Source organism: Scyliorhinus torazame, chromosome 28, assembly GCF_047496885.1.
Source record: "Scyliorhinus torazame isolate Kashiwa2021f chromosome 28, sScyTor2.1, whole genome shotgun sequence".
NCBI lineage: Eukaryota > Metazoa > Chordata > Chondrichthyes > Carcharhiniformes > Scyliorhinidae > Scyliorhinus > Scyliorhinus torazame.
The window spans coordinates 22,444,729-22,470,540 of record NC_092734.1 but is presented as its reverse complement, the minus strand read 5'-3'; the positions used below and the strand labels follow the sequence as shown (position 1 = coordinate 22,470,540).

The 25,812-nt window shown below is 44.5% G+C and overlaps 1 protein-coding gene across 1 annotated transcript in view; it reads left to right on the top strand.

Annotated features, from left to right (window-relative positions):
• Positions 1–25,536, top strand: part of chuk (component of inhibitor of nuclear factor kappa B kinase complex) — a 142,466-nt gene extending 116,930 nt beyond the window's left edge. The window contains exons 15-22 of the mRNA XM_072491632.1: positions 1,025–1,086; positions 2,816–2,925; positions 4,425–4,474; positions 5,783–5,882; positions 11,706–11,853; positions 13,753–13,895; positions 23,735–23,834; positions 24,775–25,536. Coding sequence (XP_072347733.1) covers positions 1,025–1,086; positions 2,816–2,925; positions 4,425–4,474; positions 5,783–5,882; positions 11,706–11,853; positions 13,753–13,895; positions 23,735–23,834; positions 24,775–24,822 — 761 coding nt within the window. The 3' untranslated portion in view covers positions 24,823–25,536. The remainder of the gene's footprint in view (positions 1–1,024; positions 1,087–2,815; positions 2,926–4,424; positions 4,475–5,782; positions 5,883–11,705; positions 11,854–13,752; positions 13,896–23,734; positions 23,835–24,774) is intronic.
• The last annotated feature ends 276 nt before the right edge of the window (positions 25,537–25,812 follow it).

Genomic DNA, 25,812 nt, shown 5'->3' with positions numbered 1-25,812 from the left:
TGCTAAATAGCCCCTTAGTGTCCAGGGATGTGTAGATTAAGTTAATGGGTTATTGGGATCGGGCGGGTAAGTGGATTTGGGTGGAGTGCTCTTTCAGAAGGTCGGTGCAGACTTGATGGGCCAAATGGCCTCCTTCTGCAGTGGAGGGATTCTATGATTCTTCTATGACTCTAGGACGTTGGAGAGTTGCTGATGTAAAACTGGACAAGGACAGAAGAAGTAGAATTGAGATGGGAAGAAATCAGTTCAGGAGTCGAGAGCAAAACAAAACAGCGGCTGTACCAGGGCTGCCTGTGTGGGGATCTTGGGAAGGATGTAGAAGGGGCTGTGTGCGGTTGGGGGCTATGAGGTTGCAAGTTGCAGAGAGAAGAATTCCAGAATTGATGAGACTACTGACAATTTTGCAAGTGATGCTTGATGTTTGGTGGTGGAGTAATGAGTCTGGGGGAAGTAGGCAGAGAGCACTGGGAATTGTCAGAATTGTAAAAGTCGATATTTCTGACTGATTTGAGCTTAGAATGTGTGCGTGCAGGTATTAGTGTACAGCAGAAAGGGCAATTACACAGAAGTTATGAAAAGAGTTAATACATTTGTCGAAGGCAAATTGTTCACTCTGGTGAAAAGTTCACACATGGATAGACGCAAGTTTTAAAAAGTTCAAAATAAGCATACCCACTGAGGTGGAGAGTTTAAGTGAGTTTAAAGAATAATCGGGAACATTACCACAGAGTGCACATATGGATTAAGGGACATGGTAAGAAACTATGTAATTCTGTACTTGATCTCTTGAGAGAGCGAAACAAAGGCTTATAGAATTTTGTGCCCTTTTTTCTATTCCGAAATTCTTAAATGCTCCTTAGTCTTTACTAACAGATACTTAAGACAATATGTTTATTGTAGTTCTTGTAACTTGTCTTAGGAATGTTTGAATGAAAACTGATTTTGAAATTTGAGGTCAAATAAGCTGGTTATTAAGATCATTGTGAATTTTAAGTTTGCAATGAAAATATATTTTTATTCTTAGCTTCTGAGAAGATGTTGAAAGCGTGGAAGGAAATGGAGGAGAAGGCAGAAGCTTGTAAACAGGTGAGTAAATCACGAGCTTTGTTGGTGCTTAAAATTGTTTCACGGGAAGGAATCATTCCTAATTTTATACTTCAAAAACTTATTGAGTGATAAGTAACATATTAAGAATACAGTGCAGTCTACAGCACTCTGGGATGATTTAGCAGTATGAAGTGGAATATTAAATGAATGACTGTTTGAAGTAATGGATATTTCTGGTGACCTTTTACACTACCATGAAATGTTCTTTGGTGTGCTGGGATGATTAGCTTTTTATCGGCGCCGTCAGTAAGAAAGATCAAAACACATGGTGTTTGTGCGGAAGAGCATGACAGTAATGTTGTTTACAGTTGTGCACCTGGGATACTGGTGTGGAAAGTTTATGACTCAGCTTTGTGCCAACTAAATAAAAACGTTCCAAAGGGTTCTCATCAGATATTAGGTTCAAATTTGTCCAACATTTTCCTCTGGCTGCATCTTGTTACAATGCTACTTAAAACATGAAATACACATTACTAGGTACCTTTTTCATTTTCCCTTGATGTCAGGTCGTAAAATAATCAACAATTATTTGTAATTGAGGAACCAAAGTGCCACTTCTTAAAACGTGTGCTTTCTAAAAAAAACTTGGTGACATACTTGATCAAGTTTTGGAGCTGGTACAGTGACTAGGGCAAATACCTTTTCTGACCAGCTACAAGGATAGCTTTTAATGTTCCTCTCTTGCAGAATAAGTCAGCAATTAGCACTGCAGCTGTTTGAAGTAGAGGTGGATTTTAGCCTCCAGAAAGCTCATTTCTGTTTGCGCTAAAGCAGGAAGTAAAAGTGAGCAAATATATGTGTGCATGAGGCAACAGGCCAGATTCTAATGTCTCTACATGTGAAATGAATCCTGAAGAAGTTTTTGTTTAAAGTTTAAAATTTCTGACATGCTGTTTCAGACTCCTAATATTCTCATTGTTACCACCACACCACAGCAAGAGTAGTAAAGCGTAATAAACTGAGGGATGATGCTTGTGTTGATAAGTTGTAGGTTGTGTTGTTCAGCAGTACATTGCTAGCAAAGGGTTGAGCCACGTTTTCCAGTCTTACGAGAGCCAAAGTAGCAAATGTGAAGTGCAGTTTGGTGGCTGGTTTAGCACAGTGGGCTAAACAGCTGGCTTGTAATGAAGAACAAGGCAGCAGCGCCCATTCAATTCCCGTACCGGCCTCCCCGAACAGGCGCCGGAATGTGGCGACTAGGGGCGTTTCACAGTAACTTCATTGAAGCCGACTTGTGACAATAAGTGGTGATTATTATTATTATTATTGGTGCTAGAATCATTTAGCCACATTCAATTGAGCTGGCAGAGTAATTTTACAGAACTTTTGGAGATTGTCCCCCATCAACAGTGCAGAAGTCTACCCAGTTTAAAAAAACAATTTGCTGCAACACCAACTCAGGACTCACTGTGACTTATCAGATGTTGGATGTAGCAATACATTGCTTAGGTGCCATCCTTCTTGGGGAAATAGCGCAAGACAATGAGTGGAAGTTAGACTATGTCATTGCCTATTTCTATAATGGTGGGGTGGGAGAGGTGCAACCCGATTACTATCCATCAGATATTCCATATTATATCTAAGCAACTGAATACCCCAATTATTCCGTATGTAATGGCCTTTTGGGGATATTTCGCTTCAAGGATAGTAGCAATATCAAAATCTACAGCTCATTTCATTCACAAAAACATTTTTTTGGACATTTTAGGCTGCTAAAATTGGTCATTTGGAAGAACAAATCGTGGGGCTGCACAGTGAAATAGTGGAACTGCAGAGAAGCCCATATGCAAGACGACAGGGAGATGTTATGGAAAACCTGTAAGAAAAAGCTAATTATTCCTAGTACGATAGATTTGTGCATAATCTTCTAAAGTGGCAACTGGTATCTTCCTAAAAGAAAATTGTGGAAGTGGGTGGATTAACACAGTGGTGGGTCAAAAGTTCTGTCTTCCACCTCAAGACCATCTCGATTCAAAGAACAAAAGCGGATTAGCTGCCAAAAGGCTGGACTTCGCGATGGCTATTAAACCTCAATACTAACTCCGTTCTGTTCATTTCTATCTTCTTTATATTAAAATCATATTGTTCTTCTCCATTCAAGAGTGACCAGTGACAGAAGACACAATAAAAATATATCGTGTAGAGAGTCTCAAATATATCCGTTTTCAATTCCAGAATAATCGTGAAAATATGCATATGTGCTTTGACTTGCCACCCTTGTGAAAGCACATCACTGCAGAGGTGAAGGTAGATACAGATTCAGTCTATTCAAAAAATACCTCGGGTTAAATCACCACCAGTCAGCTCTCTCTCAAAGGGGACAGCAACGTATGGTCCTTTGGGACTGCTGCAGCACTTCCATTTACACTTTCCCTGTTGCAGCAAATATTTCTTACATGATCCCAGAAATTTTGCCACCAACCCTGCCCCTTTAAGCTACTCTTTTTCCCTCTTAAGCTTTCTTTGCAGAACCCTGGATGCATCTGACAATGATCTCAATCATATTTTTTTCTAATAAAAATATCTTAAGTAAACTTTTATAGACATGAAATATAATTGAAAGAGGTGATTCAGCTTAGAACTCCATTCCCTTGACAGGGCATACATTGATTCCTAGGAAAAAACAGTAATTTTCATATTCAACATAATGTAAGACTGGAGTCAAATAGATGTTCTGATTCGATCATTTGGTGTGTTTGTGACATTACTTCTCGATCATTGTCAAACAATGGAATTGCATTGGATAACATAGAATTTGTTTTTGAGTAGAAAAAAAAATCTCAATTCTGGTTTAGGACAAGCCAGTTTAAGACAAGCGAATCTATCATTGTCCAGTTGTGTTAATAGGTGCAACCTGAGAACACATATGGGAAGTACTTTGCTTTTGAACAACCAGGAGGGTAAATATATTTTTAAATCTTCTTTAAATAGGCGACAGTTTTAGATAGAGGATCTGGATCGGCGCAGGCTTGGAGGGCCGAAGGACCTGTTCCTGTGCTGTAATTTTTCTCTGTTCTTCTTCTTTGTTCTAAACGTAAAGGAAAATGTCTTATACTGTTGAACAGAAAGCAGTAATTTAGTTCAGAGCTTTCATGGGGCCAAACACTTTAAGACAGTGCTTAGATTGAATAAAACCCAGAAAAATCTATAAGTATGCTTTCAACAGAACAGTGCAATCATGCACGTTTAGATTAATTTATGAAAGGTATTATTTATGGCAAGTAATGGTCCTTCAACGGACATAACAATTCATTAGATTGATTTACAAGTATGTTGACGTAATAAATCATTTTGCTAATCATAATTTTCCTTTCTAGAGAACAGAAAGCCATCGATTTATACAGGAAGCTCAAGGGAAAACCGAAAGGTATTGTGCATGTTTTTATCTCTGCAGATTTAACTTAATCTTTGTGAACATGGAACAGCATATAAAATACACTTCTCAGATTACTAATTAGATTTTGTCCTGGACAACTCATAAACAGTCGATCCTCATTGACTTTAAACTGGTGTAAGGTTCTTCTCGAAGGCGTGTAAACAGTTTTGATATGGTGCTCTAGTTTGTCTGAACTCAAGACTATCTTTGTGAGGGCATAAGATAACATTTGGGAGCTGCTGCAGAGAGGGAAGAGCGTGGAAATTTGCAGAACCATGTTAAGATAAGAATAACTTATGAAAATGAGCAGTAAAAATGATAAAATGCCCGGATACATTTTGATCATCTCTGACCAAAGTAAGGCCACGCACTATCCCCTAGCAACAATAGTTGCATCAATTAGCTGTAGGCAGCTTCACCAAAAACATTCTTACCTCTTTTCAACCCAGTCATGGTAAAGCATTGAGTTCTACAAATATAACCAGGTTTTCTTGTAGCCTGTCTTGGGTAATGCCTTTGAGCAACCATCATGCAAGGTGCCTACCTCAAGTGTATATCCAAATGTTTTTTAAATGGGATGAGGGTTTCTGCCTCCAATACCCTTTCACGCACAGTAATAGGAATGAAACCGCATTTATTGTCCAGAAAATAATTTATTAGGTGACTTTCAATTTAATTTCTTATTTTTGTGTCTTTGAGGTCATTAGACATTCAATTGTTTGGTCTACAGGCATGGCCCACATCAAATTCATTCACTGTCACAGAATTCAATGCTTTGACCTGGCTTGAGCAGGGGTTTTAGTATTAGAAACATATACTGCCAGCACCTACTGATGACTGGAATGTCCTGGGTTGGGTCCCTCCCAGAACAATCTTCATCCTTGGCACTGCATAAATTTGATTCTCGTCAAGCATTTAAATAATTGGTGTATCTACTCAATAACATTAGTGGCAGTGGAATTGGTGTAGCTTTGACCTGTTAACAGCCTGGTTATGTGCCAATTTATTTTAGTCTCCGCAAAATAAATAACCTCAGAGTCTGGAGGATGAGAAGCCCATGATTTGTCTGTTAACAGATGACACCAATCCCACTGCCATCAATATTATTGAATAGATGTGCTCCAGTGCATTTGGCCATTGGAAATATTTCATTGCAAGCTCCATGTACAAGTGCCAGAAATAGGATTATTTTACAAAGTAATTGATAGAGCAGCTTGCTTCTCTTCATCGTTCTAAGTTCAATGCATTCCAAAAAATACCCTTTCTAAGTGAAATAATAATCCATTATTCTGTTTTAAGATGCACATCAATATGGAGACAGTACAGAAATGGTAAAGATCATTGTTCAAACAGTTCAGAATCAGGACCGGGTGCTGAAGGAGCTTTATGCCCATCTCAGGTATGAATACTCCGGTAGTTCAAAGATTTGTTAACATTTCAGTGATACGGTCTACAATAAAGTGAAGTGCATTTTTGGGAATTTTGTCATGGAAAGTATGAGAGTGATTTAAAAAAAAAAAAATTGAAAGCGAAGGTGAAATTCATATGTTGCGATTTTGTAACTCAATCTCTCGTTCAATTGAGCCAGTTTAAAGGAGGATCCATTTGAGCTCATTGTGATAGGCTTGGGGAACAGAAAAATCTGCCATAATTCTTGCCCTAATTCCTGACTATTGACCCTTGCAGAATGTCTACATGTATCGATGTTGGATTAGAGTGAAGTCAAGCTTGGCAGCAATACTTGCACCACCCTTCCTCCATGATCAATGTCAAGCCTTGCATTCGAATAATGGCCATTTGATGTATACCATTTATAGATTGTTGGTAATAAACCATCAAAGTGGCCAAGAAATTGGGAATAAATTTATTGTTTAAAAAAGAAATGTATTCATGAATTAACCATTGATCAAATGTGTGTCACTTGTGAGATCTTAATGGTCCTGTGCACCACTGCATTGCAAGAATAGGTTTAAAAATTCTGTTAATGATCGCAACAAATATTTCAATGAGCTCTCTGTCGCAGAAGGACACCGTGATAATCAAAATGTTCAGGCATACCTCCTGCTTAATCAGCTTGTCATCCAGCATTTATTATATTGAAACTCGTATGTGCATCAGCTATAGCACTAGAATTAAGTTCCCAATTTTTTTCCCTCCCATCAATTCTTATACAAAACCATGTTATATTTGTTCAATTTTGCATGTAAATTATGTCATTTTGAAAAGCTAGGGTGTTACGATTTTAACATTTCTAAGTCATGCTTTTAATACAAACATAGGTTATGATTTATGTTCCTGTTTTCAAAAGGAAATGTGTAAATCCAAATGATTTTGTAAGAATTGTGATGAGGGACCTACAAACCTACACCATTTGGGAAAGTGGGCTGAGTTTCACTCCGATTGATCATTAATGGATTCACCGTTAGTGTTTCCATGTAAATCTGCATGGGTGTGACTCATTCATTATTTATTGGCTCAGCCTCTTACTGGTTGTTTACTTAATTTAACTCCGTGATTCTTCTCATTTATTCTGGGGATGTAGACATCATTACAAGGCCAGCATTTATTGCTTTTCCCACGCACTGTCCTTGAAACAGTTGTGGTGGGAAGCCTTCCTGAACCACTTTGGTTCATACGGTGATCATTATCACAGTGCTGTTGGAGAGGGAGTTCCAGGATTTTTACTCCGCGTCGATTAAGGACAACAATATATTTCCAAGTCCTGATGGAGGGACCTTGCAGTTGATGGTGTTGCTGTGTCCCTGCTGTCCTTGTCTTTCTGATTGGTGGACGTGGCAGATTTGGGAGCTTCTGTCAAGTCTTTCGAGTTGCTGTAATGCATCCTTGTGCACATCGTAGCCACCGTACCCCAGTGTTAGAGAAGGTGGATGTTTAGGTTTGGGATGAGGCACTGACTAAACAGGGTTGCAGCTGCACCAGTGGAATGTAGAACGTACTCCCTCACCCTCCCGACTTGCAAGTGCTCGAGAGGCCTTGGGAAATCAGAATGTGTGACTCGCTGGAGAATATCCAGCTTCTGACCTGTTCTTGCAGTCATGACATGTGGCAGATCCAGTTTAGTTTCTGGTCATTGTAATTCAACTATATTGTTAACTGCTTTACATTATTATTGCTGCAGCTTGGCAGAATAGCTGTCTTGGCCATGTCATTTTTCAACTGGATAATAAAAGTACAGAATTTTAATACTGGCTTTTCGTTAAGAACATTCATGATCCTCGACAGTCTTTCAAAACTTCCAATAATGTTCTGGGCTGCGACATCCACTAGATAGAATTTGTAGGACTGTTTTCATTCTGTTTATGGGGATGACAACTCTTGCTTGTTTTTTCAATACTAAAAGCTTGTTCCCATCAGCCACAGGCTGCTGTGTATTTTGTGATATATGGTAAACATTCCCTAAGCAACCACACCACCGCCAGTGAGCAGACGATCTGGACTATCCAACAGACACTACACTCTGCCATGGAAACCCTCACAGAACGAATGATATGTTTTAGTAATTTAGGTTAGGCCTTCTGTGACATCATTAGTATTGTATGCTGCATTATCTTTGTCCACAGTAAATTTCCCCTTAATTTTGCTTCTAGTTTGCATCTGCTAAAATTTTGGAAGCGCTTTTGTTTAGTTGATGCATTCATTACCCCTACAACTCAAAAATACATGAATGGCAAAGCTCACTTGCTGGTTAAAAATTAGATCCAATGAAATTATAATGTCTATGTTCTATATATCGCTTCTAAATGGTTATAACACAGTACAATTTCTGATCTGGTGATGTTTCCTGCCAGTTAGCTTTTAAAATTCGAATGAGGGAAGGCTAGTAAAAGAAATGCGCCTATCTTATATTGCGCACTATATTCACCGGTGAGATGAAAAGAACAGCACCTTGTACTTTTATAGTATCTTTAATATAAGAAAACATTATTAGCTCTGGCAAACAAAGTTTTACAAGGCTTTTCACAGTTGTGTTATAAAGCAAAGTTTGACACCAAACAAGGTCAGATGAATAAAAGCTTAGTTAGTCACCGTCCCTCCAGAAGTGGTGAGGGAATTCCAGAGCTCAAGGCCTTGGCGGTGCTGAGCCGTTGGGAGTGTTGCGGGGCTGGAGGAGGTTATGGTGATGGGGAGGAGGGTCAGGCCATAGAAGTTTGAAAACAAGGTTGAGAATTTTAAAATGAAGACCTCGTCCAACTGAGAGAAGTTGTCGGTCAGTGAGCCTGGGGTGATCGGTGAACAGGACCTGGTATGAGTTAGGATGTGGGCAGCAGACTTTTGAATGATTCCTCGTTTACAGAAGGTAAAAGGTCACAGGTCAGGAAGGAGTGCATTTGAATAATCAAGTCTAGAGATGGCAAAGACGTGGCTGAGGATTTCATCAGCAGGGGCAGAGTCGAGCAATGCTACAAAGGTATAAATTGTCATGGATGCATGATTAGAAGCTAATCTCAGGATAAAGTATCAACCAAGGTTGCAAACAGTGTGTTTCACCTCAGACAGTTGCAGTGGAAAGAGAGGGAGTCAGTGGCTAGGAACAGTGTGTTTTCAGGGGATTAACGACAATGCATTTGTTCTTGCCAATATTTAACAGACCCAACACTGGTACAAGTACTGAAATAAACCTTTAGTTTGTTCCAACTCCTGAAAAGAATATTATTAGCTCTGGCAAACAAAGTTTTACACTGTTGTCAAACTACGTGTTTTGATTTCTTTTCTTGCTGTATATTTTGGTGTTAACCAACATTTCCTTTAACATGGAACATAGAACATAGAAAATACAGCACACTACAGGCCCTTCGGCCCACGATGTTGTGCCGAACATTTGTCCTAGATTAATCATAGATTATCATTGAATTTACAGTGCAGAAGGAGGCCATTCAGCCCCTTGAGTCTGCACCGGCTCTTGGAAAGAGCACCCTACCCAAACTCAACACCTCCACCCAACACCAAGGGCAATTTTGGACATTAAGAGCAATTTATCATTGGCCAATTCACCTAACCTGCACATCTTTGGACTGTGGGAGGAAACCGGAGCACCCGGAGGAAACCCACGCAGACACGGGGAGGACATGCAGACTCCGCACAGACAGTGACCCAAGCCGGAATCGAACCTGGGACCCTGGAGCTGTGAAGCAATTGTGCTATCCACAATGCTATCGTGCTGCCCTTAAGAACAAATAAATCTACACTATATCATTTTACCGTAATCCATGTACCTATCCAATAGCTGCTTGAAGGTCCCTAATGTTTCCGACTCAACTACTTCCACATGCAGTGTATTCCATGCCCCCACTACTCTCTGGGTAAAGAACCTACCTCTGATATCCCTCCTATATCTTCCACCTTTTACCTTAAATTTATGTCCCCTTGTAATGGTTTGTTCCACCCGGGGAAAAAGTCTCTGACTGTCTACTCTATCTATTCCCCTGATCATCTTATAAACCTCTATCAAGTCGCCCCTCATCCTTCTCCGTTCTAATGAGAAAAGGCCTAGCACCCTCAACCTTTCCTCGTAAGACCTACTCTCCATTCCAGGCAACATCCTGGTAAATCTTCTTTGCACCTTTTCCAAAGCTTCCACATCCTTCCTAAAATGAGGCGACCAGAACTGTACACAGTACTCCAAATGTGGCCTTACCAAAGTTTTGTACAGCTGCATCATCACCTCACGGCTCTTAAATTCAATCCCTCTATTAATGAACGCGAGCACACCATAGGCCTTCTTCACAGCTCTATCCACTTGAGTGGCAACTTTCAAAGATGTATGAACATAGACCCCACGATATCTCTGCTCCTCCACATTGCCAAGAACTCTACCGTTAACCCTGTATTCCGCATTCATATTTGTCCTTCCAAAATGGACAACCTCACACTTTTCAGGGTTAAACTCCATCTGCCACTTCTCAGCCCAGCTCTGCATCCTATCTATGTCTCTTTGCAGCCGACAACAGCCCTCCTTACTATCCACAACTCCACCAATCTTCGTATCGTCTGCAAATTTACTGACCCACCCTTCAACTCCCTCATCCAAGTCATTAATGAAAATCACAAACAGCAGAGGACCCAGAACTGATCCCTGCGGTACGCCACTGGTAACTGGGATCCAGGCTGAATATTTGCCATCCACCACCACTCTCTGACTTCTATCGGTTAGCCAGTTCGTTATCCAACTGGCCAAATTTCCCACTATCCCATGCCTCCTTACTTTCTGCATAAGCCTACCATGGGGAACCTTATCAAATGCCTTACTAAAATCCATGTACACTACATCCACTGCTTTACCTTCATCCACATGCTTGGTCACCTCCTCAAAGAATTCAATAAGACTTGTAAGGCAAGACCTACCCCTCACAAATCCGTGCTGACTATCCCTAATCAAGCAGTGTCTTTCCAGATGCTCAGAAATCCTATCCTTCAGTACCCTTTCCATTACTTTGCCTACCACCGAAGTAAGACTAACTGGCCTGTAATTCCCAGGGTTATCCCTGGTCCCTTTTTTGAACAGGGGCACGACATTCGCCACTCTCCAATCCCCTGGTACCACCCCTGTTGACAGTGAGGACAAAAAGATCATTGCCAACGGCTCTGCAATTTCATCTCTTGCTTCCCATAGAATCCTTGGATATATCCCGTCAGGCCCGGGGGACTTGTCTATCCTCAAGTTTTTCAAAATGCCCAACACATCTTCCTTCCTAACAAGTATTTCCTCGAGCTTACCAATCTGTTTCACACTGTCCTCTCCAACAATATCGCCCCTCTCATTTGTAAATACAGAAGAAAAGTACTCGTTCAAGACCTCGCCTATCTCTTCAGACTCAATACATAATCTCCCGCTACTGTCCTTGATTGAACCTACCCTCGCTCTAGTCATTCTCATATTTCTCACATATGTGTAAAAGGCCTTGGGGTTTTCCTTGATCCTACCTGCCAAAGATTGTTCATGCCCTCTCTTAGCTCTCCTAATCCCTTTCTTCAGTTCCTTCCTGGCTATCTTGTACCCCTCCAATGCCCTGTCTGAACCTTGTTTCCTCAGCCTTACATAAGTCTCATTTTTCCTCTTAACAAGACATCCAACCTCTCTTGTCAACCATGGTTCCCTCACTCGACCATCTCTTCCCTGCCTGACAAGTGGTAAGTGGTATATTAGCACCAAACTGTCCTGATAAGTCTTTCATTAACCAATGTCTTTCCTTGTGTCTTACAGTAAACTCCTGGCTTGCAAACAGAAGATCATTGATCTTTTTCCAAAGATTGAGCAAGCGCTTGATAACATTCGAGAAAATGAAAAAATGTTGTTGAGATCGCAAGAAAAGAGGCAGAAAGAAATATGGTATTTGTTAAAAATTGCTTGTGTAAGTACTTTTTCCTCCCCAAATCGAGAGCTAATGAGGTTGAGAACCACAAAATCTACCAATATGGTCAATCTTATTATATCATCATTACTGTCATCTCAGTCACCCTAAATTTAGATGGAATGGGTATGTTTCCATTTTTTCACTTCATAATATCACCAAGTATTAAATCTTTAAGATAATGAATGTTCATATTTTTAGGGTTATTTTCCTCTTTATATCACCTGTCTTGTTTGTTCACTGTCACATTTACTTAATGATTTTCTCCATCCAAGTTACCCTGTGCTAAATTATCAGACTGCGGAGTGAACGGGTGACTTGACTTTTGCATCTACAATAAAGCAGATAGGATGGCAACTTCATTTATAAACTTCCTGTACCTTCTGCTGGAATGTGCCTGATAAGGAAGACTATGGTAGCACAGTGGTTAGCACAGTTGCTTCACAGCGCCAGGGTCCCAGGTTCGATTCCCGACTTGGATCACTGTCTGTACAGAGTCTGCACGTTCTCCCCGTGTCTGCGTGGGTTTCCTTCGGGTGCTCCGGTTTCCTTCCACAAGTTCCAAAAGACGTGCTGTTAGGTGAATTGGACATTCTGAATTCTCCCTCAGTGTACCCGAACAGGCGCCGGAGTGTGGCAAGGAGCGGATTTTCACAGTAACTTCATTGCAGTATTAATGTAAGCCTACTTGTGACAATAATAAAGATTATTATTATTATCATCAGTTCACCTTTTTAGAAAGTTTGATTATGATTGCTGAGTTCCAGTGCCATGATCTTATATTTCAAGTTCTACCAAAATAGTTACATGCGAGAAGTTCTTTGATTTGCTTAAAAGTTAGCATTTCATATCAGGCAGTACAGCTAGAGTACATTTTATATCTTTCAACGTACCCTTACACATCCCTTTGTGACCACGTGACACCATAAAACCATTAAGTATTGCTAGTACTGCTGATCGTTATTCTGCAACAAAGTAAATAGGTGGACGGTTTACTCTGCATCCTACGTCATGCCATAACCTGCAAGGTTACAGACCAAGTGCTGGAAAGTGGAATTGGTCTTGGTTGCTGGTTTATCGGCTTGTGCAGACACAGTGGACCAAGTGGCCTCTTGCAGTGCTGTAAACTTTCTATGATTCTGTAGCAAAACATGAATCTATTGTGAAAATCTAACTTTCGTGATGTTATCATTAAGCTGTCTCCTGCCCCATTACACTGAAATTTAGCAGTTTGAGGCCCACATAAACTTAGTCTCTGCTTTGAATGTGTTGTGGCACCTGTTGGGAAGATGAAGGGAGGAGTTATTTCCTCACAGGCACAACCACAAAGACCCTTCATTTATATGTAATGCACCTTCTAATGTCTGTGCTCTGCCTCTCCCATTTTGTACTTTTGCTAAGAATTGATTAGTCATCTTTTAAACGAGAGGACATTTTCTTTTCTATATTTCTTTATTTTCCAATGTTCTTGCATCACCGCACATCATCCCCTGCCATGTGAACTGATGGATGATAGGCTGCTAGAGATCCTTTTGAGCAAATGTGACATCAGCCTGTTGAATATCTGTGAGGATCGGTTTACTGCCAATATTTCCTTCCTACCTTGGTGCTTCTTCTTCCTGGCCCAGCCATATTCGGGAATTTATCATGGAGGGGATCATTGATGAAAACTGGCATTCCATGGTGCAATCCTTCAAACCCGGCTTTAATTAACTCTTCCCGCTGGGAAATGTTGCAGCCAGTGCTTGGGAATTGAACAGGAAGCAGCTTGAACTTGCATTCATGCCTACTGTATGGCAATGAACTTCAACACTGCTCTTCTTTCTTTGAATTGAAAGGAATCTGTTTGATGAAATGAGTTGACTTTTAACATGCCGTTGGATATTTCATTTCTTTCAGAGCACAGCTCGAGGCTCTGACAGTGCAAGTCCAGTGTCTTCTGGTTCACCCCATGGTTTAGGATGGGCACAGCAAGGGCAGAATCTTATGCCACAAAATGCCATGCCTAATCCTTTGTCCTCTATATCTGTAATGAGAAACAGGTAGGAACAAGATATTGCCTGTAGGCACTTCAATATTTACTCTTAAGATTTTCAGTGTGAATTATAACTTGAGTTCCATTTGATTAATGGCCATTGATAAATCGGCTAAAATTCAAAAGTAGTACAATCTGTTGATAGTGATATTTAAATTTTTAAAAAATATTTTTATTCAAGGCATTTTCATATATGCAAACAAAATCAGAAGAACAACCAAACAATTTAATAAACAACCAACACCCACCCCCTGACAACAACCCCTCCTCACACTCTACTTTCCCCATTTTAACCCTTTATTTCCTCCCCACCCCCACCCCCCCACTATCCTTGCTGACCTCTCTAAACTCATTAAAGAAATTAATAAACGGCTTCCGTCTGCCAACCCCCTCAAGATGAACTTAACCTTCTCCTGTCCAGCCTCAGGAATTCCGCCAGGTCGCTCACCCACACCCCCGCTTTCAGCGGCTCCGAGTCCCGCCACCTGAGCAAAATCCATCTCCAGGCTATCAGGGAGGCAAAGGCCGAAGCATCGGCCTGTCTCATCCCCTGGACCCCCGGGTCTTCCCAAACCCCGAATATCGCAACCTCCGGACTCAGGACCCAGCACATCGGACATCACTTTCAAGAACCCCTGCCAGAACTCCCTCAATCTTGGATATGGCTGGAACGTATGGATGTGATTCACAGCCCCCCCCCCCCCCCCCCCCCCCCCCCATGCATCGCCCACACCCATCCTCTACCACCACAAAGAAGCTACTCATCCTCACCACCATCATATGTGCCCTATGTATCACTTTGAACAGGATGAAGCTTAGCCTCACACATGACGAGGACGCATTCCCCCACCGCAAGGCCTCTGCCCACGTCTCCGCCCTATCTCCGCCCTCACCTCCCCTCCCGGCTCCTCCTCCCATTTACGTTTGATATCCCCCACCAGGGCTCACTCCCATTCCATCAACTCCTCCTAGACATCTGACACCTCCCCCTCCCCTATTTCCTCCTTCGACAGCACCTTGTCCTGCAACCCCAGGGCCAGCAGCCCAGGAAAGGAATGCACCTCTCCTTAGAAAGCCCCAAACCTGCAGGTACCTACAGCCACTCCCCCTGGGCAATTCATTCTCTTCCTCCAGGTCCGCCAACTTGGCAAATTTGCCTCTTATAAACAGATCGCCAAAGTGCACAATCCCTGCCTGCTGCCACCCCGAAACCCTGCGTCCAACCCCGCCGGTGCAAACTATGGTTATTACAGATCGGCGCCCACACCGAGGCATCCTCCAGTACCAGATGCTGCCGCCACTGCCTCCGCATCCTTGGGGCCGACACCTCCACTGGACTCAGAGTACCTACCTGGTCGGAGAGAGCGGTAAAGGCGCTAACAACAATGCCCTTAAAAACTTACCCCTGCACGATGCCGCCTCCATCCGTCCCCACACCAACCCCTACCCCATGGTCAATTTCCTAACCATAGCAATATTCACCACCCAGTAGTAATTCATCGTATTCGGCAAGGCCAGCCCCCCTCTCGCCCCCTCTCCAAGAAAGCCCTCCTAACCCCTTGGGTCTTCCCCGCCCACACAAAACCAGAGATCAGCGCATTGACCTTCTTAAAAAACGACTTGGAGAAGACGATAGAGAGGTTCTGAAACAGAAACACTGTCTGCACCGGCCCTGCCAGCGATTGCATATCCTTCCGCTTAAAATCTTCTTTCAACTGCTCTACCAACCGAGCCAGGTTCAGCTTGTTCAACTGCTCCCAGCTCTGTGCCACCTGGATACCCAAATATCTAAAATACTCTAAACGGCAACTCCCCTTGCCTCCTTTCCTGCCCCCTAGGCTCATTCGAGAACACCTCGCTTTTTAAAAAAAAAAAAATTTTATTCTCCATTTTTACATTTTCTTCAGAATTTACACCCCACCAACAAACGGTAAACAGTAACGAATACAATGTCAAACCCCCTCCCAACAACAACGATCCCATCCTCCCACCACCCCCCCAAACAACGGCCTGCATGACAATATAAGTATCAAATAAAACTAAACCCCCCCCAAGGAAGGAAAAAGGAATCCGGAATCGCCCCTGGTCACCGTTGACATATATAGTCCACCCCCCCAACACCCCCCCCCCCCCCTAATATTCAATGCCATCCAATCCCCGAAAGAGTACCGTGAATGGCAACCATGAATTGTAGACAAACCCCCACCCCCTCCCAGACTCCTCCCCACCACTTCCTCTTGTAAACTCCTCCCCCCAACCTCGTTTCCTTCCCCCAACTTGAGAACACCTTGCTTTTTCCCATATTCAGTTTGTATCCCGAGAACTGGCCAAACTCCCCCAGGATCCCCATGATGCCTCCGATGCAGCCCGCTGGGTCCGAAATGTACAGCGGCAGATCGTCCACATACAATGAGACACTGTGCTCGACTCACCCCGCTCAATTTCTCTCCAGTCCCTCGACACTCTAAGCGCCATTACCAGCAGCTTTATCGCCAAGGCAAAGAACAGGGAGAGTAGGCACCCTACCTCGTCCCACAATACAGCTCAAAGTATCCCGAACTCACTTGGTTCATCCGCACACTCGTAACCGGCGCCTTACATAACAGCCAAATCCAATACACAAACTCCTACCTGAACCACTCCAACAGATACGTCCACTCCACCTGATCAAACATCTATCACCCACCACTATCTCCACCTGCTGTGCTCCAAAGGCACCATAATTACGTTGCGTAGCCTCCTCGCATTCACTGACATCTGCCTCCCCTTCCCAAACCCGTTTGATCTTTGCCTATCACCCCCAGGACACAGTCCTCAATTTGCGATGCCAACATCTTCACCAATAACTTGGCGGTATGACCCACACAGCTCTGGATCCTTTTCCTTCTTCAATATCAGGGAGATAGGAAGCCTACGACAGGGAAGTCCCCCCTGTCATGTTAGGTACACTGGTCTAACACTGGCTGCAACTGAATGCAGCCTAGATCAGAAAGATACTCCAGACCTTGAAGTTAGTTCAGTCAGGTTTATTGAACTAATAGCACAGTCAGCACAGTTGTCTGTGAGTGCGACTCTCTGCTAACTTAAGTGTGGTTATTCTGTCTGACTGAACCAGACTAGCTCTTAGCCACGTGATGGAGCTGTGAGATTGTAACAACATCCTTGACTGACTCTCTAGATGTTCATCAGTGGAAAGAGGCGGAGTGTGAGTGCCTCGTATCTTTTATAGTCAGATCCCACCCCTGAGTGTCCTGCCTGCTTATTGGTCATGTCCTGTGCTCTGTGTCCATTAGCTGCTTGTCTGTATATCATTATGGTGTGTGTCTGCATATCATGACATCTCCCCCTTTTTTTAATGTTTGGATGACATATGTGACGTATTTACAAGAATAGGCCAAAATTAACATATATACATGCAGTGGATGTGAACATTTGTATATGTGAAAACAGCTGTCTAATGCGAGAACACAGAACATAGCAAACAGAACAAATGTTCATAAGTCCAGTCTCTGTGGCTTGCGTTTGATCCTGGTCGACCGCCGGAGAGGTGGTGGTGGGGACAACAGCGCCTTGATGGGCAGGATTGAAACCTGACTGGTGGCCTCATGAGTCGAGGTATCAGGAGGTGGCAAAACAACAAAAGGAAACGGAGAAGAATGCAGGCAACTTTGCGCAGTGCCCATCTGTTTCATCGCACAACAGAACCATCAGCCAGACGCACAACATACGAGTGGGGGAGCAGCCTGTCGAACAACGACAGCTGGAGCTGACCAGCCTCCTTCGGGGATCTTGACCCGAACAGTGTCTGACGGGGATAACACGGGCAAATCGGTGGCATGAGCATCATAGCCCTGTTTTTGCCGGTCTCGGAGTTGCTGCACCTTCTGCAGTACCGGGAGGTGATCCAGGTTGGGCACGTGTATGGCTGGAAGTGTCATTCGCAGGTCCCTGTTCATCAGGAATTGAGCCGGTGACATGCCAGTGTATGCAAGCAGCGCGAGGTGAATGTCAGACGCAGAATCCGTGGCCTTGCAAATGAGCTGCTTCACTATGTGCACCCCTTTCTCAACCTTTCCGTTTGACTGTTAGTGTGGGCTGGAATTGACGTGTTTGAACTGATACGACTGGGCAAACCAAAACCATTCATGGCTGCTGAAGCACGGGCCATTGGCGCTCATAACAGTGAGTGGGATACCATGCCTGGAGAACCTCTTCTTACAGGCCTTGATGACAGTCTGAGATGTGAGGTCTGAGAGCTTCACGACTTCAGGGTAATTGGAAAAGTAATCATGATTAACACCAGGTTAAAGTCCAACAGGTTTGTTTCGATATCACTAGCTCCTTCCTCAGCAGCGCTCTGAAAGCTAGTGATATCGAAACAAACCTGTTGGACTTTAACCTGGTGCTGTAAGACGTCTTACTGTGCTCACCCGAGTCCACCGCCGACATCTCCACATAATGGTTAACACGTAATCACGACCATTTGCATGAAAGAGGTCGATGCCAACCTTGGACCACGGAGAGGTTTCGATTTCATGCTGCTGAAGTGTCTCCTTACTCTGCGCTGGCTGGAAGCGTTGACAGGTCGCACAGTTAAGGACCATGTTCGCGATGTCCTGGCTGATCCCGGGCCAGTAGACAGCCTGCCTGGCTCTGCGTCTGCACTTCTCAACGCCCAGGTGGCCCTCATGGATTTGATGGAGCACCAAGCTCTGGAGACTGTGTGGAATTACAATCTGGTCCAGTTTGAGGAGGATACCATCAACCACCGTCAGGTCATCCTTTACATTGAAAAATTGAGGGCCATTGGCTAGGTGTTGCATAACACGCTGCAAGAGGGGGTCTTTGGCTGTCTCCTCACAGATACGAATCACCTTCTCATCAGGTGCCGGGAGGGTGCTAGCACACAGATGCACCTGTGACTCAACCTGCAACTCAATTTGCCGGATGACGTTCAGTGGTTCACTAGGCACGGTGATGGAGCGGGACAGTGTATCGGCAATGATGAGCTCCTTGCCAGGCATGTAGACCAGGTCAAAGTCGTACCTTCTGAGTTTGAGGAGGATGCGCTGCAATCGAGGCGTCATGTCGTTCAGGTCCTTGTGGATAATGTGGTCCAGGGGCCTGTGATCTGTCTCAACTGTGTATGTCAGCAGGCCGTAGACATAGTCGTGAAACTTGAGAATGCCAGTGAGAAGGCCCAGGCATTCCTTCTCGATTTCTGCATACCTTTGTTTGGTGGGGGTCATTGCACTTGATGCGTAAGCTACCTGTGCCCACGATGAAGTGTCATCGCGTTGCAGCAGGACCGCACCGATGCCATCCTGGCTTGCATCTGTCAAGATTTTCGTTTCCCTGTCTGGGTCGAAAAATGCCAATATAGGTGCAGTGGTGAGCTTGGCTTTCAGCTCCAACCACTCTGCCTGATGGACTGCCTTCCCCTCTAAGGCAGTGGACTTCTTCACTAGGTTTTGTAGGGCCGTGGTGTGTGAGGCCATGTTTGGGATGAAGGGGCAGCACGGTGGCGCAAGTGGTTAACACAGTTGCCTCACAGAGCCGAGGTCTCAGGTTCGATCCCGGCTCTGGGTCACTGTCTGTGTGGAGTTTGCACATTCTCCCCGTGTTTGCGTGGGTTCCGCCCCCACAACCCAAAAGATGTGCAGGATAGGTGGATTGGCCACGCTAAATTGACCCTTAATTGGAAAAAATGAATTGGATACTCTAAATTTAAAAAAAAAAAGAAGAAAAAAATGTTTGGGATGAATTTGCCCAGAAAATTAACCATGCCCAGGAAGTGCAATACCGCCGTCTTGTCTTCCGGGACCTTCATGGCTGCGATGGCCTTGACCTTGTCTGTGTCAGGGCACACGCCCTGCTGAGAGATCTGGTCTCCTAGGAACTTGAGTGTCGTCATGCCAAAGCAACATTTGGCCCTGTTCAGCTTCAGGCCATTGGCGTGGACACGGTGGAATACCTGCTGGAGACTGGAAACGTGCTCCTCGAGTTGTGGGCCATATGATGACGTCGTCCACGTACACACAAACCCCTTCGATGCCCTCCATCATCTGCTCCATGATGCGATGAAATATCGACGATGCCGAGACGATGCCGAATGGCATACAGTTATAGCAGTACCTGCCAAACGGTGTGTTGAAGGTGCAGAGCCTTCTGCTGGACTCATCCAGCTGGATTTGCCAGAATCCATGTGACGCATCTAACTTCGTGAAAAACAGTGCATGTGCCATCTCACTGGTGAGTTCCTCCCGCTTCGGGATGGGGTAGTGTTCACGCATTATATTCTGGTTGAGATCCTTGGGGTCAATGCAGATGCGCAGGTCTCCAGAGGGTTTTTTAACCACCACCATTGAGCTGACCCAGTCAGTCGGTTCGGTTACCCTGGAAATGATCCCCTGCTGCTGCAGCTCCTTGAGCTGTGCCTTCAGGCGCTCCTTCAGCGGAGTCGGGACCCGGCGTGGTGCATGGACCACTGGCTTGGCATCAAGACGCAGTAGGATCTTTTACCGATATGGCAAAAGTGCCCAACCCGTCAAACACATCTGGATACTGAGCGAGGATGTCGTCAATGCCAGCTTGAAGATCCACGTTGGAGGATGATGTTGAATACATCCGCTGCACCAGGTTTAGCTTTTTGCAGGCATGCGCTCCCAGTAGGGATGCCCTGTCCGGCTTGACGATTTCAAACCTTAGCCGTGCATGGATACTCCAGTTGGAGCCAAGTAGATGGCAGGACCCCAGTGCTGTGATGGCATTACCGTTATAGTCCAGGAGCTGGTAGGCTGCTGGAAGGACCTTGGGAGGCTTCTTGATGCGTTTGAAGTCTGCCTGTGAGAGGAGGTTGGCAGAAGCACCTGTGTCCAGCTTGAACTGGATGGAAATGCGGTTGACCTGCATCACCGCATGCCATTCGTCTTCCGAATCCACAGCGAGGATGGACTGAATGCGAGATGAGTTAGGTGTGGCATGTTCACGTGTGGTGATGATGCCCACTCGGTAGGCGGACTCCAGGCACTCGTCCTCTGGATCCGTTGTACTGCCAGGATCAGAATCCTGTAATTGTTGTTGCACATTCTGGACGCGCCGCCGTCGGAATTGGGAGCGCTGGCCTCTGACTGGTGGTGCAGACCTGCACAAGGCTGCATACTGTCCAGGCTTCCTGCAGTTTAAACATTGCCTGCCTCTTGCAGTGCAGTGTCTCTTTAAGTGGGCATTGCCACAGTTCGGGCACGTCATGATGTCGGCGTCGTGACGCGGTGTACATCGTCGCACATGCGCAGTGCAGTCGGCAGACGTCTGCACCTGCGCAGTGTGGGTGTCGGCCGCTTCGTTATCCTGTTTGCATCGCGCATGCGTGGGGCTCCGGGAAAAGCGCGCGAGATGGCCGCTGTCTTCAATGCTGAGGCGCTGCATCCGGGAGATGGCCTACACACTCACAGCCCCGTGGGAGGCAAGTTTCTCATTTTCAGCCGATTTGTATTGGGAATACCAATTTTTTGCGTGCTCATGCACTGTACATGTTTCAATCGCAACTGGCAGGGTCATATGCTTGATTTTTAAGAGCTGCTCTCTCAGAGGATCAGAGTGAACTCCAAACATGATTTGGTCTCTGATCATGGAGTCAGCAATATCACCAAAGTTGCAGGACAGCGCTAGCAGGTGGAGGCTAGTTAAGAAGGCATTGAAAGATTCATCTTTACCTTGAAGACGTTGTTTGAATATGTAGCGCTCGAAGATTTCATTGGTGTCCACTTCACAGTGACTATCGAACTTGTCCAGGATGGTCTGAAACTTTGCCTTGTCCTGGCCTTCGGTGAAGTTAAACAAGTTGAAGAGTTTGATGGCTTGATCACCCGCTGTTGAGAGGAGAAGCGCGATCTCTCTAGCATCAGACGTACCTTCGAGGTCTGAGGCTTCGATGTACATCAGAAACTTTTGCTTGAATATCCGCCGGTTGGCACTGAGATTGCCGGAGGTCCTGAGCTGGTGAGGAGCCTGAATCTTCTCCATGGTGCCGGGATACATTTGCTGGTCGTCACGGAACGGACTGAGGTAAGCCACCTTAAATTAGTAGTCTCCTGGTATCATGTCGTGTTAGGTACACTGGTCTAACACTGGCTGCAACTGGATGCAGCTTAGATCAGAAAGATACTCCAGACCTTGAAGTTAGTTCAACCAGGTTTACTGAACTAATAGCACAGTCAGCACAGTTCCCTGTGAGTTCGACTCTCTGCTAACTTAAGTGTGGTTACTCTGTCTGACTGAACCAGACTAGCTGTTAGCCACGTGGTGGAGCTGTGAGATTGTAACAACACCCTTGACTGACTCTCCAGTTGTTCATCAGTGGAAAGAGGCGGAGTGTGAGTGTCTCGTGTCTTTTATGGTCAGATCCCACCCCTGAGTTTCCTGCCTGCTTATTGGTCATGTCCTGTTCTCCGTGTCCATTAGCTGCTTGTCTGTATATCATTATGTGTGTATCTGCATATCATGACACCCCCCCCTCTCCCTTGTTTCATTGTACGTCCTCACCAGCAGTGGCCCCAGGTCCGCCCCAAACCTTTTTTAGAACTCTACTGGGACCCCGTCTGGCTCCTGGACCTTCCCTGCCTGCATCGTTCCCATGTCATCCATCACCTCCCTCAGCCCAATTGGGGTCCCCAGTTCCTGAACCAGCCCCTCCTCTACTTTGGGAAACTCCAACTTGTCCAGAAACCTCCACATCCCCTCTGCCCCGGTCAGGGGCTCTATATCATAGAGCCTTCTATAAAATGCCTTAAACACCCCTGTCACCTCTCCTGGTTCATCTTGCCCTTATCAACTCTCACTCTGTGAATCTCCCTCGCTGCCTCCAGCTTTCTCAGCTAATGGGCCAACATCCTACTTGCCTTCTCCCCATACTCATACACTGCCCCTCTGCCCCTCCACAGCTGCCCCACTGCCTTTCCTGTAGAAACTAGCCCAAATTAATCTGGAGCCTCTGCTTTTTCTTCAACAGCCCTGCCTCCGTCGCCTCCGAGTACCTCTTGTTCACTCTCAAAATCTCGTCCACGATTCCCGTTCCATTTTTTTCCCTATGCACCTGGATTGATATAAACTCCCCCCCTGACTACCGCCTTGAATGTCTCCCACAGCGTGGCAGCGGCGACCTCCCCCGTGTCGTTTAGCTCCACATAGCCCCGAATGGCAACCCTCACCCGCTGACACACCTCATCTGCCAGCATCCCCACATCCAGCCTCCGCTGCGGGTGCTGGTCTCTCTCGCTCTCCACCCCCCTCCCTCCCCGGGCGTGTGGCTGAAACCACAATCGAGTACTCCGAGTCGGCCACCCCGACCAACAGCGGCTTATCCAGCACGAAAAAAATCAATCCGGGAGTGCACATGGGAGAAGTATGAAAACTCCTCCACCATCGGCCTCTTGAACCTCCAAGGGTCCATTCCCCCCCCCCCCCCCCCCCCCCTTCCATAAACCGCCTCGGCTCCTTTGCCACTGTCAACACATTGGGACTCGACTGGTCCAAGGTCGGACCTATGACCATATTCTGTGATATTTTAATGTTCTGCACTTTTCGTTTTGTGAATATTCAGAACTTGCTGTTTGCTTTAGATGCTAATCATCATCTCTGAAATGCTATCAAAATGTGCAAACCTGAATATGTGAGAAGAAAAATAGCTAATAAATATGCTGATCTTTATGTGCCTTTTATAAAAAGACATTGTCAAAATCTGATGTCTGTTACACACACTTACCAGTCTTGAGTTCAAACCAAATTGTCCTGCAGAAAATAATCCACTTGATGAGCTCATTGTACATCCTATCCTCTTCCCTACAGTGAATCGTCAATGTCTGTAATTGAAGAGAACCAAAATTTCTGCAGCCAGTTGCATAGTTTGATGCGTGAAACTTTATTAGAACACAATAACAGCATATCGGTAAGAGCAATTCAGAATTTCAACTAACAGTTCATGTGTTTTGTCTTTATATGATACTGGCTAATTCTTCTTAAAGTACAGTTTTGGTGTGAGATTTTCCCCTCTGTGATATGAATTATGACATGGTTGGCCTGATGAATTTGTTTACACTCCCGAATAGCTGGCATTACAACAACTTGGTTTACTTTGCAATATTATGGAAGTAACTGTTACAATAACTAACAATGCTGCAAAGCAATTTTGCTACAAATCTGCAGTTTTGCTACAAAACCTGGTAGTACAGTAATCGCTTCTTGGCCTTTTGGCTAAGATGAGCGTGAGGGCAGGTGTAATGCCTGGATCTGGTATGTCTCTCTTGTGGGGACCATGAATTGGATTCAATTTGAATTGTTTTTTGGAGCAGGCAAGGAGCCGGATTAGGGGTTTGCCCCTGTCCACACTCTGAGCTCTGGCTTTACAACTCTGATAAAGTAATAAAAAAATCTATTATCACTAAAACACTCCTGCAATACAGCAGCTTTGGGAGAATAAATTTCAACTATTACTGAATATCTTAACATTATGAAAGACTATAATAGATTTCAATATTAAAGGGCTCCTATGGTAAACTAAATGACAATAGTGTTTCTTTATGATAATGTAAACACTTTTAGCAAAGCTAAGGGATATTGATCTCAAGGTGATTTGGTGAAACCATCCACAGAGAACAGCTGAGTCTGTAATTTGTTCTGCACACAAGGACAATCTGGTACCTTGTAAGCTCTTGAACTCTGCTGTCTGTTGCTCAGTTAACCTGAAGGTTTATCAGTATCTCTGTTACCAAGTATAGACTTCTGCAGTGCAAGATAAAAGACAGCGTGTTTGTTTGATAGGTAGAGTGGATGAAAAATTGATTTTCATTGCAGTACCCAGTAGTCAGTATTGATCCACTCTTTTTCAGTCTCTTGATTGGAGCTGGCTGGAAGAAATGTTATCAGACAGACTCTGAGATGCCTATTTCAGCAGGCAGCTGATTTCTTGAGTGCTGAACACCAGAAGACCCTGAGTCAATGATGATTTGCTGTTGTGAACACTATGAAGAAAAGCCTGGAACCTGAACCCTGCTGTGCCTCGGAACCATGCCTTTTGGGCGTTAATCATAGATTATCATAGAATATACAGTGCAGAAGGAGGCCATTCGGCCCATCGAGTCTGCACCGGCTCTTGGAAAGACCACCCTACTCACACTGTTTCAGTGCAGAATAATGCAAGAAAGTACTGCACCTGAATACTATACAGCTTTTTGGCTTTGTCATTATCCATTTTTACAGCGCGGTTACAATGTTAATTGTCCAGGTAAAAATCTGTTAGATGTTTAATGAAAACGAAAATTGCTGGAAATACAAAACCAGTCTGTCAGCAACCGGGAAGAAAAAAGGTGGATTTACGTTCTGAGTGAAGGTTGTTATTAAAATTGGAAGATCTACACCTCAAATGTCATGCTATTTTTATCAGCTACTTCTGGAACTGCTGAATACGCCCCAACAGTTGCAGTATCTTTTTTTCATTTTGCTTCCTATTTTATGTATGTATGTACTTAAAGGTGAGAAAATCTCAAGATATAATGTTTTTCCAAATTTTCTTCTCTGTTGTGTATGAAAAGGAAAATAATTGCAGAAGAATTTTATTGGGAATTTCAATAATTAAAAGAATATATATATAACTTGGGAAATGTCACTGAGGCGCGAGTATCTCCCTGCAGGCCTTGACTTTAAAATAGCCAAGGGAGTGAGTTAGAGTACCCAATTCATTTTTTCCAATTAAGGGGCAATTTATCATGGCCAATCCACCTAGCCTGCACATCTTTGGGTTGTGGGGGCGAAACCCACACAAACACGGGGAGAATGTGCAAACTCCACACGGACAGTGACCCAGAGCCAGGATCGAACCTGGGACCTCGGCGCTGAGGCAGCAATGCTAACCCACTACGCTTGGAATA